Source organism: Pholis gunnellus, assembly GCF_910591455.1.
Source record: "Pholis gunnellus genome assembly, chromosome: 3".
Classification (NCBI taxonomy): Eukaryota; Metazoa; Chordata; class Actinopteri; order Perciformes; family Pholidae; genus Pholis; species Pholis gunnellus.
In genome coordinates, this window is record NC_136529.1 from 28,086,726 (window position 1) to 28,101,768 (window position 15,043).

The 15,043-nt window shown below is 42.0% G+C and overlaps 1 protein-coding gene across 1 annotated transcript in view; it reads right to left on the reverse strand.

Moving 5' to 3' along the window:
- pmepa1 (prostate transmembrane protein, androgen induced 1) overlaps positions 1-428 on the reverse strand; it is a gene marked incomplete at its 3' end in the record, with an annotated part of 29,688 nt that extends 29,260 nt beyond the window's left edge. The window contains exon 1 of the mRNA XM_079156782.1: positions 321-428. Coding sequence (XP_079012908.1) covers positions 321-417 — 97 coding nt within the window. The 5' untranslated portion in view covers positions 418-428. The remainder of the gene's footprint in view (positions 1-320) is intronic.
- Between the last annotated feature and the right edge of the window lie 14,615 nt (positions 429-15,043).

Below are 15,043 nucleotides of genomic sequence, written 5' to 3' on the forward strand. Positions count from 1 at the left end.
GATTCAAAATGACAGTGAGGTAAAAAGAAAAAAAGCCAGACATCATCAGTGAAACACAACCCAGCAGCACATGACGACTAACATTCCATACAAACTATGAATTGTAGCCAATTTCTCTCCTTTCTGTAGATAACGTTACTTGTGAGAAGGTGTGACTTAAATCCGAGCCGATGAAAGCAGGCGTTGATGTATTGATCACATATACCGGGTGTGTAGCTTTCGCAGTCTCGGTTTGTTTCTTTTTTTTTTTAAATGTAGCAACAGAGAGAAGTCAGTGATTCAGAACATTTAAAAAGTAAATGAAATTACAAGTTACTTACTGATTTCCATGCTCTGGAGGGAGGTGAAGCGCTTGCAGTTACAAGTACAGGAGACATTGGAGGAGGTGGAGTTTAAAACACCCATCAAGTTCAACATTTAAAGGCTCCTAAAACCAGACATTAATACTCCAGACGAGGAAGACTCTCTGGGGTGGAGGGGGGGGGGGGGGGGGGGGGGTGTAAAGGTTGGAGATTAGAGAAAGCGATCGGAAGAAGGAGAGAAGTCCAAAAAAAACACGCACGCACCAAAACTCCCCAATAAGAAAATCCTCCCTTTTTTCGCTTTTCTCTCCAGCCTCCTCTCCTTCCCCTCCGATCCGTCCTCCTCCTGTCTCGGTTCTCTCCTCCTCCTCCTCTTCCACCGAAATCTATCTAACTATCGGCGTACCGTTGAAGTGTGTCGGTACAGCCGTTAAACGGAGCTTGAATGTTAACGCTAACTAGTTTAAATGTCCGGTTTCGTCCCGTTAGAAATCAGGGTTTAAATGGTTCCGTGTTTTCAGCCGAGTAACCGGCGACTAAACTGCTAACGGACGTCTGTCTGGTTCTCCCTCTACCCCCTTCTCGCTCTCTCTTTCTCGCTGTCTCGGGGGATTTCTCAGTGACTCTCTCTCTCTCTCTGCTTCTCTCTCTCTCTCTGCTTCTCTCTCTCTCGCTCTCTCTCTCTGTCGGTGACACTGTCTGTCTGTCTGTCTGTCTGTCTCTCATATCCAATTTTCACTAGCTTTTTTTTGGCACATCACCACAGTCCTGCTAAACCTCACAGAGAGGAGAGGAGGAAACAGCAGATGAAAGAAAACCCACGATGAGAAGTCAAGTCACTTTAATTTAGCCCCCCAGAGTAGGACTACTATTGTTGCCTACATTAAACGTCTTAATTCATGCCCTCAACTTACTGGTGCTCTAGAATCAATACGCTACACAAATGATAACTATACGAATTATCCCAACATGCACAAATTTATAATTCACTCTCTGCACACTAATTACTTCAGTTGTGCTCTCGAAATGAACAAAACATAATGTTAAACAGTCAAGATTTTAAACATGTATTTATGACGCATCATTTTGTCAAAAATAAAAATCTCACTGCAGCTCACGGTACATCTTGCTAGCCTTTTTCCAGAGCTTTCAACCGAAGCCAAAGAGATCAACATGGGTTACAACCAAGCCCCCTGTGAGTATCATGAATCACATACACAATCATTGGAAAAGGAGCGGCTGTAAAAGGGTTAATGCATTTAATTTGAAAATCTGATTGTCACAAACCCCCCAAATGCCATTTATTATTATTATAATTTAATCCATTCACGTGTGCCGGGATCCAAAAAGGAAGTCAACAAATATGCTCTCTGTTCTCGACACTTATAGTCCCGCCCTACTGTGCTGTGATTGGCTAATACTACTGTGCTGCGATTGGCTAATACTACTGTGCTGCGATTGGACAGTTCTCGTTGCCTCGACTGTTTGGCCCATTTTCTGTGAAGCATGAAATCATGATAGAGTGAGTAAGCTCGCTAGCTAACTAGCCAGCCGCTAAATGAGTGAATTTAACAACTCCATTCACAATAAATACTCTCGTCCATGCTGCTGTTGACTGTGGCTAAGTGGAGAGCAGGGCCGTCCTTCAATCAGAGAATGCTAGTCGCATGTCGATGTGTCCTTGAGCAAGACACTTAACCCCAAAATTGCTCCTGTAGCTGTGCCTACGGAGAATAGAATCAGAATTGTAAATCGTTAAAATGACTGTAGTGTAAAAATGACTGTAATGTTGTAGGAAAGACCATCTGCCAAGCACGCTAGTATTAGCCAATCACAGCACAGTAGGGCGGGACTAAGCGGATCAGTCTTAGGGGGAAAAAAACAACTTTTCAACATCAAAACTTTGTTGACCAGGCAAAATATAATTTATCAGTATCTATAACAAAATCATTTTAACTCTGTGTCCACTTACTAGCTTTTCGTCAGCAGCATCTCATGGTCTTCATCGGCAAACACCTTTTAATTTAACTTCCTATCGCTACAAGAATGTGACAGTAATTTGCATGAACAACTAATTGGTTTACACAGATTATTAAGAGTTTGCAAGAAATCCTAAATTTAAACAACAGAATTTGTTAAAATAATATGATATTGTCCCAAAAGGATTACACTCGACGAACATTACAAATTCAACTTGCTCACGCTGCACATGACGTCTACTTTCATGTTTGTCTGATGCTGTTGCCAGTAAAGCACTGCAGCTGTTTCAGAGTCAGCTGTGTATGAAAGTTGGCCAAACTATATTGATTTGGACTACTTTTCAAAAGCAATGCGTTGGCCTTCAGCGGCAAATACTTCAACACTCTCTGCAGCAGCCATACAATGAAAACTTTCCACTGGAGGCTTGTTGTTGTATTCACCCATATTTTGTGGCCGTCACTGATAAAAGGCCCAAATATGGGTGGAATGATCTTCAGTATAGCTTCATGTCTTGGGAGAAAACACAAAACACACACACACACACAAAGTGATTAATGGTGACAACGATTTTTGAAGTTCCAGTCAGTCTAGTATTGAAGGAGAATTCGATGTCATGGCTGAATATTTAGCTGATTTCAACTGTTGATGCAACGAGAGATTTCAGAATGAGACTTCTCGGAGTGAAAGAGACGGACCGGATCAAGAGAAAGGTAAATAAAAACGTCGTCAGCGACAGAAACGAGCACTTTCAGCGAACATACATTGACGGTAAGGAGTTGCCCTAAGCGATTACATTGCAGCACGGTAAGTGGCTGCTGTCTGCAGCTTTCTCCTTCAATACAGGACCAATTTCCAAAAATGATTGTCCAGGTTAAAAAATATCGAAGTTACCCTTTAAGAACTTAGTCGAAAGATTGTACAAGAGTGTATTCAGATATGGGACTTTAAAAATATTTATAAACCCAGAAGTGCTATAAAAGCTGACTCCAATTATTGAATTTTAGTGTGTGTGTGTGTGTGTGTGTGTGTGCGTGTAAGCTCTCGTCTAAGTGTGTGTGCAGGGGATCGAAAGAGCCAGACGCCATTACGTCACCTCCGTGATTGACAGGCCCCAGGGACCAATGGGGCGAGACTGTAACAGCATGTCTCATCTGAGTCAACTTTCTAATTAGGTCTGCTTGAGTTTATAGTGGCATGTTAAAGTGGTTTTATTGCCCAGCTGGACTCACCAAAGCCCTAATCTTGTAGAGAGAGAAAAAATATGCAACCCAAACCCAGTGTGTACAGAAAATAAAACATTAAAAAAAAAAATACTTTTGCAACAAAAGTGTGTTTTCCATCTATTTATGCCATGTTATTCACTCCTGCAGTTTTCGAACTGAAACTTTTGTTGGTAGATGTAATTATGACAAATATCAAAGAAATTTCAAAATAATATCAGTTTTCTGTATTTTGTACCTAAAACAAACAGGGCACTGATTCTAGTGTTTCATCAGGGCACTGGTTCATCATTGTTAATTTTGAATGTCTGAAAAATATCCAGAAAATGTGTGGAATGTGTCCTAAAAGTATCCAGAAGATTTGTGGAAAAATGTCCCAAAAATGTGTGAGAAATAATTGAAAAATATGTGAAAAAGTCCAAAAGAATATCTGAAAAATGCTTAAAAATGATGTATAAACATAATATTATTGTCTTTATTTACCGCAGAGAAATCTCAGAACTTGAGCCTTTAACTGTTTATTTCAGTGTTACATGAATTAAAATTGAATTGTCCAATAGAATCAGACAGGCAGACGTGTTCAGCCTGTGAACACCGACCTGCATTGACTACTGATTCAAACAGAATGGAATAGTCACACCTTTCAGCCAAACTTAAGATATAGTACAAATCACATCCACCTATCAGCCTGATTACCATTCATTGTAATATGATTGCAGGGTAGCAGTCTATAACAGTGAGTCGTGTGAGTGCCCTCTGCTGCTCCCTGCTGGTCTCCAGCAGCACTGACACGAGTTTTACCACCAGGCCAGAGCAAAGAGGCTGGACAAAATAATGGTTCCACTTCTTCTGCTGGTGCTGGATCATCATTCAAGAGACTAACGTAGAACATCTTGTCTCAAACTATATATATGATTTCAACCAAATAATGATGTTCAGCATCCCAGTTTAGCTTGTCATCATGCTAACATTGGCTAATTAGCAAAAAAAATGAAAGTATGTACAAAATTTAGTGCCAGTAGATTAAGTGACACGTTTGAGTTAAGGAGTTAAATTTTAATTTGGAATAATTGCTAAATAGACACTTGCACTTAATCCCATGACAATCCCTCAAACAAAAATCGTAAAAGTCATAATAACTTTCCGATTTACCCAAAGTTAATTGAACCTAAAGTAAATTAGCGGAGCTGCAGGGGAGCAGTTGAAGAGAAGATGTAGCAACAATAAATGTATGCTAAGGAATTAGCATCAGCTAATTCAAACAAAGGCACAGATACATGTTGCATTTATTTCATTAGCAAACATTGACACATATTTCCACGTTAATATTTGTCGGCATACTTAAAACTGAGCTTGGGAAACAGATATTTATACATCTTAAATCGTAGCATGCAAAAAGAAACTCAAGACAATTCTTATGTTCCATTAGAAAAGTTGATTATTAATTCATACTGGAATAGTTACTTCAGTCATATGCTTTTGGGGATTTATACAGCGATAAATATACACATTTATTAGGGTGCTCAAAGTATTTTTATTAAATGTTTTTAAATTAAATTAGTTCGATACAATGTAAGTAGAACAAAGTCCCAGCGGCTAACTAACAACGGGACAACTGTAACCTTCCTATCCCTCTTTGAAATATGTTCACTGTTATTGTGGTGCACTTTGGTGCGTTGTGTGACCCTCGATGTAAAACAAGCTGGCTCCAGGAGTTCAGCACATATTCTTTTATGCTGTAAAAGCCAAACAGACTGAGCTCTGTTTGTCTGCGTTGCCTTGGCAGAGGCAGCCGGCTGAGACTGATAGTCGATCTGGCAGTGAGTCAGTTTACCGTCGCAAAAAAAGGCTGAGTCACCAAAACGGACACCCAGGTGTGGTCATTCATTGTCTCCGTCTCTTTCTTTCTCTCGTTATCGCACCCTGTCTTTGAAGAATGAAGCTGGTGAATCACCGGGTCCTGGCCTTGCTGTCTCTCTTTGGGAATGAGTGTATCCATTATCATTGTGTGTTTTTGGTGCTCAGAATTGAAAATGGCGTTGGTCCTAAAAGAAGGGGCTGTGCTGGGTGGGTTGGGGGGGGGAGATGAAATACAATCCAGGAAGGCCAGTTTGAGTAATAGATCCCGGAGTTTGGAGGCTTATCAGACGCCACACAGCTGTTTCTAGCACCGTGACACAGGATTTTACAACACATTTATCGTTTTTATCCTCCACCTTGATGATCGTGAGATAAGCAGCAGAACTATGGAGTTCATGCTACAAAGTCGTCTACCAGGAAGGTGCAAACCCCCTTCAACATATTATTCATAAAGTAAGAAATTGTCTTCTGAATACATTTTGGAAGACATCTTTTCCGTCAAGCTTTCAGAGCTGAATTACTACGGAGACCACATTGTCACTAATTGCACTCACTGAACAAACAATATATAATCAGTGTCCTGAGAGAAGCAGACAGAACTGTATATGACGACGGTATACAAGAATAAGAAGTCACCGTTACGTCACCAATTGGTTTGTGGACTGACGTTTTGGAGCCTTGAGTTGACCACCTTGGTTTTTACAAACCACAGGCGATAGGAAAGGTGCAGCTACGTACAACAGACGTTTATAGGCGACCAAAACGGTTACAATTAACTTGCCCTGAACTGAAAACACACTGTGAAAGGATTTAAGTGGCAAGACAAACAGACGAAAAACTCCAAGACCAGACAACGCCGCGGTAGCAACCTGTCAATCATATAGCCCCGCCCTAAAGCATCCCCTGCTTTATGGTCTGTGTGACTCTAAATGGACCATCATTTACTAAATGAACATCATGCTGTATTGAAGAAGACTTGAAACTAGAGATTGAGACCATAAACTCATGTTTACAATGTTTACTGAGGTAATAAATCAAGAGAGAAGTAGAGTCATTTTCTCATAGACTTCTATACAACCAGAGGAGTCGCCCCCTGGTGGCCATTAGGAAAGATGCAAGTTTACGGTACTTCATTATTGGCTTCTCTATTCAGAGCAGGCGGTTGCTGCCTGGAAAAAAAGCCCACAGATCACAGTTTAAAAGTGAACCACCACATCACCTGGCGATCGCAACAGAAGACCATAAAATAAAGGAACAACGCAATTCCTGTAAAGATCTGTGTAGGTCTTTATTCACTGTTACAATCATTAAAAAGCAAAAGCAGCATGTCTTCAGTATACCTTAAACGTGTGTGTGAGGTGATAGCCTCTGTCTTGTAAAGTGAGGGAGGAAGCTGCGTTTTTTTTCTTCCTCTATAACATTTTCTATATTCTCTGTCGTTTTTTGTTATCCATGTGTTCACATGGTTATCTATACCTCCTCCTCCGTGTTTTTCACACTGTGTCGAAAGGTTTCATTCTGTGCTTGTTGTTTACTGTTCTCTCTTTTTCTGCATGTCTCACTTTTCACTGGTTTCCCTCCATCTTCTTTCCTTTACACCCAAATCCCTCACGCTGTATTTTCTTTTTTTTCCTCCCATTTATCCTCCTGCTTCTCTCCTTCGTTTGCAATTCAATTTAATCCGACATGCATCATTAGTGAGCAGGACGATCGCAGAACTGCCAAAACAAATACACTCTCTCCCTGCGTCTGTCTCTCTGCCCAGGTGTGTGGTAGTCTGTGTCTAAAGCCGGGCTTCGGGGTAATAGCCGTCAGAGTCTTAGGCGGTGGCCAATCCCGTTGCAGGTGGGATTAAACAGGGATTAAGCGTGTTTCTCCGTGAAAGCAGACAGACGAGCAGCGCTAATCTGACTTTAGCCCTGTACCGAAAAACGGCAGGCTTGAGCAATCCCCCTCCTCCGTGACTGTGTGTTGTGTACAGTATGTGTGTGTGTGTGTGTGTGTGTGTGTGTGTGTGTGTGTGTGTGTGTGTGTGTGTGTGTGTGTGTGTGTGTGTGTGTGTGTGTGTTTGTGGATTTCTTCTACCTTTATGGGAACAAATGTCAACAAAAAACAAAAGAACAGAACAGTGAGGGAACAGCAATTACAAATGCTGAACATCTTCATCAGCAGCTGGCACTCAAATAAGGGCTTCTACAAAGACACCAAACATTCCCATTGGGAAACTAGCCTACAACACGCCAAATAACACGCAATTTTGACAAAGAAAAACAGCCATTAATTAAATATAATTTCAGATCTCTTACTAATTTAAATTGTGTGCTGTCCTGTTGTAAAAAGCCCTTAAAGTCCCAGTAATACAAAAGCTACACAGAATATTTTAACGGTGTTCAGTTACAAAAAGGATTTAAATCAGACCTTCGCCAATTGATTGGGCAGCTAGAAAGTGGGCGGGCTTTAGAGAGTTCTACGACAGGGAGCTACAGATGACTCAACAGATTGACACTTGAGACTCCTGAAACAGCAATGATTTGTGGATAAAAATGACTTTTAATAGCTTCCTACGTCCAGCAGACGTTTATATTTCAAACTGTAAAGCATTTATTCATACAGTTACAGGTGCAACGGGTTGCACAAACAGAGCCTCCCCAGACCACTGATGTCAAGACAGATTATTGTACCTGCAAGCTTCATCCTTGTAGTTTGGCAAAGCAGATATCTCTCCTGTGGTTTCTGTCGAAAACAACGTTTTCCTTGAATATCTACAGGTTTTGACTGAATGAAATCATGAGAACATAGAAAACCAAACTGCTGTAAAGTGTGCAACATGGATGTATTTCACTTTGCTAGAAGTTACACAGAATGTCAATGTAAATCCAGCTGGAGTTGGTGTTAGAATCAAGCCGACAATCAGCATCCTCCCAGACCACTGATGTCAACAGTGGGGGATGGGTTGGCGGAGGTGTGCGTTACAGGACTGAGGGCCACCCCTGAGAACCGTAGACCACAGTACAAAAGACTTTCACCCAAGGTGGGGTTCGAACTCTCAACCTTTTGTTTGATGTACCGGGCCCGGCTGGCTCAGACTCTTAATCTCAGGGGTTCGAACGATGGTCTTCGGTGTTTTAGACTAGGAGTTAACCTGGGATGAATTTGTAGACGTTTACCCTAAATGTGTTACAGACTTACGCTAGAGTAGATGAATTGAATCTCTCAAAAGTTGGGTCTATCGCACACTGGTTTAGAGTAAACTCTTCTTCTCTTCCCTTGAGTCAACGAGGGATGCCGGCCCTCTCTCTACTCATGAGTAATGGCGGCAAGCGTTTTAATTAAACCCTTACAGTACAAAGACGGACGGTAACATTTTTTACCCCAAACTGTCTGGTTTAAACATCCCTGGTTCAACTTTGACCCACTCTACTTTCCGTGAGAAGAAGAGTTAATGACAGGTTTTTATAATGAAATAAAATAGCTTAGCTTATCCGGCTATAAGCATGACGAGCTAGTTGCTTGTGTTTATTGCCTCGTCAGACTTCGTTGCAGAAAATACAATATAATATATAAATAACCAACAGAAACGATGACAAAAAGCTATAAAAATAAAATGGATGGATGGATGGAAGTAGAGGAAACACTGATAAAAGCTTGACATTTGACTCAAATCTTTGCGCTTCAGGATATTATGAGCAGGTTTACGCATGGCTGCACACACACACACACACACACACACACACACTCACACACTGTCACCCTTTCCTCTCACTGCAGCAGCTGTGTGAGGTAATGTCTGTCTGCCTGCTTTTGTGCAACACCCAGCAAGAATAACAAATCCACCTCTCTCTCATCCTTTTTCTATCTCATTATCTCACCCTGTCTGTCTTTCTGTCTGCCCCCTCCACCTTTACCTCCCTCTCTCCCTCTCCTCCCTCTCTCCCTCTCCCTCTCTCTCTCTCTCTCCCTCTTCTGTCTACACTCGTGTTTGCCTCGCTTTCCCGCCCCCTTACTCCCCCGCTGCTGTTTGAGGCTAGACGCAGTAGACTATTACAAATGTCCTCTGTCGAGAAGAGATTGTGTTGTAAACAATGAGAGAGAGAGAGAGAGAGAGAGAGAGAGAGAGAGAGAGAGAGAGAGAGAGAGAGGGAGAGAGAGAGGAGATGAGGGAAACGGTCGGGAGGAAGGGGGAGGAAGCACACGGAATAGAAGAAAGAGGAACAAAAGGATGATCAAACATAACATTTTCATATAAACGCATTCATTCACCTTTTCTGACCTGAATAGTGAGGTTTACACTGAAGCCTGGAAGCTTGAACGTGCGTTGGTGTCGTTCAGAGACACTCGTGGCCGTTTGAAGGCCTTTACACACGTTAGCGTTTCTTTTTCTTTTTCTTGTGCAATTCATTTGCACTTGACTATATTTGTTGGAACTGTTGTTTTGGTCGTGAGTACTTTCACACAGATTTTTTCCGGAGCGAGGTCCATTTTTCTGTGCTTTCTTACCACGTCAACCAATCACGTGGTGAAATTGTACCTTATATTGTTCAACAACACCGAAACAAGACGGAGAACTGTATTACTCCTTTCAGCCAAAACCTTTCACCTTTCACAATAAAAGCCCCAGACATATACACTGCATAACTGTTTACCAGAGGGAAGTCAGGATCATGGTAGAATTTGAATCTTTTCACACCTTTTATTGAAAAAGCATTGCAACTGTTGCAAATTGGGCATCGCTGTTTTGATGCGAAATATTGGCAGTTAAGAACCGGACAAAACTTCAGACACAGCATGCTGTGTTTTTATCACTTTTAATACCAGCACTGACAAAATCACTTGTTGCTCTCCATGTCTTTCAATAAAATGTGACATACCGTTTCAGCTCTGTATTCATTTCAGACAGTGTAGCAAATTGAAAGGATGAGTTTGTGTGTATGTGTGTGTGTGTGTGTGTGTGTGTGTGTGTGTGTGTGTGTGTGTGTGTGTGTGTGTGTGTGTGTGTGTGTGTCTTTATGTGGCTGCATGTTGGAATGTTGGGAGGCTTAATATCTGCAAGACGGCATTTTTGTGGTGAAACTTTCCTTTAACGGCAGAAAAACAAAGTGTGCAGAGAGAGTGAGCGTGCAAGACAATTTAAAAGGATGAAAGGAAGTACTCCTCCTGAACACACACACACACACACACACACACCTACACACATTATGTATGCTTTATTTCTATCCAGAAAATTTAAAACAGCAGGGAAACTGGTCTGGTAGGTTATTTTCACATCAATGCAAGACATAAATCTTTTGTGTGTGTGTGTGTGTGTGTGTGTGTGTGTGTGTGTGTGTGTGTGTGTGTGTGTGAGTGTGTGTGTGTGTGTATCTCTTTTCATCCTGAGTGTGTAAAGGATTTAATGACGTCATTGTATCATCAGACTAATCTGATTACTGTGTAACAAGTTTGACGTCTCTCAATTTCTTATCTGTCTCACTGTTTGTCTGCCCGTCTGTTTGCTGGTCCCTTTAGAGAAATGTCTGTCTGTCCCATGTTGACAGACAGACAACCCGGTTTCTGTCTGTCCGTCTGTCTATCTGTCTGTCTTCGGGTCGGGTTATACTCAAAATGAACTAGTTTGTACGATGTGTTGTCCGACCACATTGGAAGTGTTTATTGCTGTTTGCAGACGGTCACACTTGGAGTAAAAAAGTTGTAACCGCGAGGGGGGAGATGGTGACATTTGTTTGGACACACACACACAAATGACAGAAACACTATGGTTGTTTGGAAAGTCCTTTGTCTCTTTTATGTGTTGTTTCAGGAGAGTAAATATAATAAAAATAACACAGCCCCTTGTGTCAAATGAATTACTCACTATATTAACAGACTCCATATTTTTGCACATTTTGCAGATTGTGACTCTTGCCGCCAGCTGCACAAGGTTCAACATGTGGAGGTGGAGCCATGAAGTGGATGTCTGACTTTCTCGAGCATCATAAAATGAAGTACGTCAGCTACCTATCTTGTATTTGTGTGTGTATTGTTTCACTTAATATATACAGGAAGTTAAAGGGATACTACGATCTGCAAAATCTGCAATACTTGCGGAAAGATATCACTTAGTAAGTGACAGGTTTTTAATTGTAAGCCTTACAATTAAAGATTAAATAAACAGGAAATGTTTTTGTTGATGGGACAAAATATAATTAAAACCTCTAATCAAAATTGTTATTTTATACATCTGTAGTGTTGTGAAATAAATGAATGCATTACTATCGTTGCTCCCTTTAGTGTCTTTAATTAAAGAGTCAAGACTTTACGACTCTCGGGTAAACCGTAGAGACGCTCCTGCAGACACGATCAAAACACAACGGAGCGTGCGCTCGCATGTCATTGCCAAGACGCTGCACTGCGTCAAAAATCTATCCAGGTTACATTTTTTTACAGGTTTTCGTTTTCTTTGCGGGAGCGTCCTGTGTCGTCCTGTGCAGCGGGGGGGGGGGGGGGGGGGGGGGGCTCATTGAAATGAATGAGAGGGCTGCGTCTTTTTTCATATAGAGCTAAAGTCGATGTGACTGCTGCCTTACACCCCAAAACAAATGGAAGACAAGCCCGTCCGTCTGTCTCACTGTAGGGTTTGTCTGCAGGACTTGTTTCTGTCTGTCTCTCTGGATAGATGACTGTCTGTCTCACTTCCCTGCCGCCCGTCTTATTTACTGTCTAAACTGTCTGCTTGTCCCCCTAAAAACATGACTGGCTGCCTGTCTGTCTCTCTATAAGTCTGTCCATCTGTCCCACTTACTCTCATACTTTAATGTTTCGCTGTCTGTGTGTCTCACCATCTGACTCTCTTGCTTGCTCACTGTCTCTCTGATTGTCTGCCTGTCTGCCTCAACGTCTGTCTTACTCACATCTCTCTTGTCCTGGTTTGCAAACAGAGAAAAATCTGACTGCACACACACACACACACACACACACACACACACAGAGACACACAGGCGTAGGAAGGTTTCTTTAGAAGTCAATTTTTGTTTTGGCATTTAGAGAATATTCTGTCATAAACAGCAAAAAGAAAAGTCCCAGTTTAAAGGCTGAAACTGCAGCACTGGATAAGCCTATTACAGTGTGTGTGTGTGTGTGTGTGTGTGTGTGTGTGTGTGTGTGTGTGTGTGTGTGTGTGTGTGTGTGTGTGTGTGTGTGTGTGTGTGTGTGTGTCTGGGAGGTTTTCAGGCTCGTTGATTACTCATCACCAATCTAACACACACACACACACACACACACACACACACAGTTAGTAAAGCCTGTGTGACTGATAGGGTTTCCTAACATAGCAGATCAGACTGTGTCTCTGTTTTGGCTCAGTGTGTGTGTGTGTGTGTGTGTGTGTGTGTGTGTGTGTGTGTGTGTGTGTGTGTGCGTGCATGTGTGACATGCTGGTTTCTGCTCATTCAATTTCTCTTTTTCCCATTTCATTTTCTTTCTCTTTCCGTCTCTTGTGTTTATTCTTGACATCTTTTCTTCTTCTCGTGTCTCATATTTGTTAGATCTCGCTTCTGTCTCTTTTCGCCCTCGTTTGTTCTTTCTCGTCCTTCTTTCCATCTCCTTCATCTCTCATGCATTTTTTTCTTTCCTCCTCTGTTTCTTTCTTCCGTCATGTTTCCTTCCATCCCTTTCTTCTCTCGTCTCTAATCTCCCTTATTGCTTTTCCTGCTATCTGCCTCTTCCATTTACACCCCTCTCTCTTTCTCTCTGACACTACACCTCTCTCCTCTTTCATGCTCCGTCTATCCCCCCACCTCCCTCCTTCCCTCCTTCCCTCCCTCTCTCCCTCTCTCCCTCCCTCATTATTCGGTATAATCGGTTGTCTAGACAGAAACTCCCCACACAGATCACACCTGAGAGAGAGAGAGAGAGAGAGAGATGGAGGGAGCAGAGAGAAAAAAAAGAGACAGAGGAGGAAATGAGACGGAAGAGAGGGAGGAAAGAGGTGATAAAATGATTTGCCTCCAAGTGTGCAAAGCTGTCTGAGACATAAAACACACAGATTGAAGGAGAGAGATAGAGAGAGACAGAAGAAAGAGGGAGAGTAGAAAAGAAGAATAAGAAAGACTCAAGAGTTTGACAAACACACACACACACACTCACACACACACTCACACACACTCACAGGCTCTCAGAGACACTGCAGCTTGGCAATATGAAATACATTCATTAGTTTTCAGTCTAGACGGGTTGAGTGTTTGTGTGTGTGTGTGTGTGTGTGTGTGTGTGTGTGTGTGTGTGTGTGTGTGTGTGTGTGTGTGTGTGTGTGTGTGTGTGTGTGTGCACGTCTATCATTGAGGGGACCACTTTGCTAGATAGAGGACTTGTTTTTGGAAAATCTGGACATTTTAAACCACGTTGACAGCTGATATACCGCAAACACACGTTCCGTATCTAGATATGTCGATAAAGAGAAATGCATGATAAAGGAATAGTTTGACATTTTAGAAAATATGCTTATTTGCGTTCTTGCCTTGAGTCAGATGAGCAGCACTGTCGTGGTGCTGTTGTTTTGTGTATTGAGCTGAACAGGTGGAGAGGCTCTAGACAGACCAATACCCCGTCCTTGAGTTCACAGCATGTTCACTACTCTGGTGGTCTTTGGTGGAGGTGCCAGAGAGGAAACTACACAGTATTTATCCCCTGCACACCACACTGGAGTCCCTCCAGAGCACCTTCAGCCGTAGTCTGAGACCCCCGAGGTGCACCGCAGAGCTCCACAGGGGTTCATTTCTACCAATGGCTCTCAAACTGGGTTATCTGGTTATCTGCACCTGCAACACCAGAACTGAATGATGTTTTGAGTCATCAGCTGTCTCCTAGAAATGAAGTTCCTTTACAACAAAGTTGCTTTGTGAAATATGTTTCAAGGGAAATGTGTTTTGTCGTGGATTACGTTTGCTTTTGACGAATCTCAAATAAGTTTCAAATGAGTCCACAGAAGTTAGAAGGTAGGGGTGGAGATCAGGACGGTGGATGGGTCGAAAAACACAGGTCCAAGCAGACCGCTGTTGTGCTCCATATAGACCAAGTACTATTGTTGCATTTTTGTTTTCAACTTCGTATAATTTTAAGCCAAACCACGATGTTTTGACTAAACCTAACAAAGTCATTTTGTAGCATTTTTGGTTTTATTTTTGTTTCATTTTATACCGTTAACCACGTGTTTCAAACTGTTTGAAACTGTTTGAAACTGTTTGAAACTGTGAAATACGTTTCCGTAACGTAACTGAGAGGGCAGTCTAGTTGTATGTGATTGTAATCTAAAACACGGAATCTCCGTCTGTGTGTGTCTTGGCTACAACACTGGCTGCAGGTTTAAACAGTTCCCATGCATGTTGTGCCTTTAAAAATGTGTTTGTTCCATCCACAGAGCTGAAGGAGAGTCCGAGCCGAGTGAGTCCAGCAGCTGGATTCTTCGGTGCGAGCCTCGTTTTGTGCCTGATCGGAATCGGGACCGGAGCCTACTTCTTCACCAAGCAGCCAGATTAATGCCTTCACATTAGGGATTTGTACTGAGAGCAGCTCGATCAGCATTCAGCTAAGCACTTGTATGTTTTATATATAATGCTTCTCTTTGATTTGTTCATTTGCATTCTTAAACACAGACAGTTTTCAGCAGGTTCGTTAAAAATCTCAGCCTCCTCCTCAACGAGGGTGGTT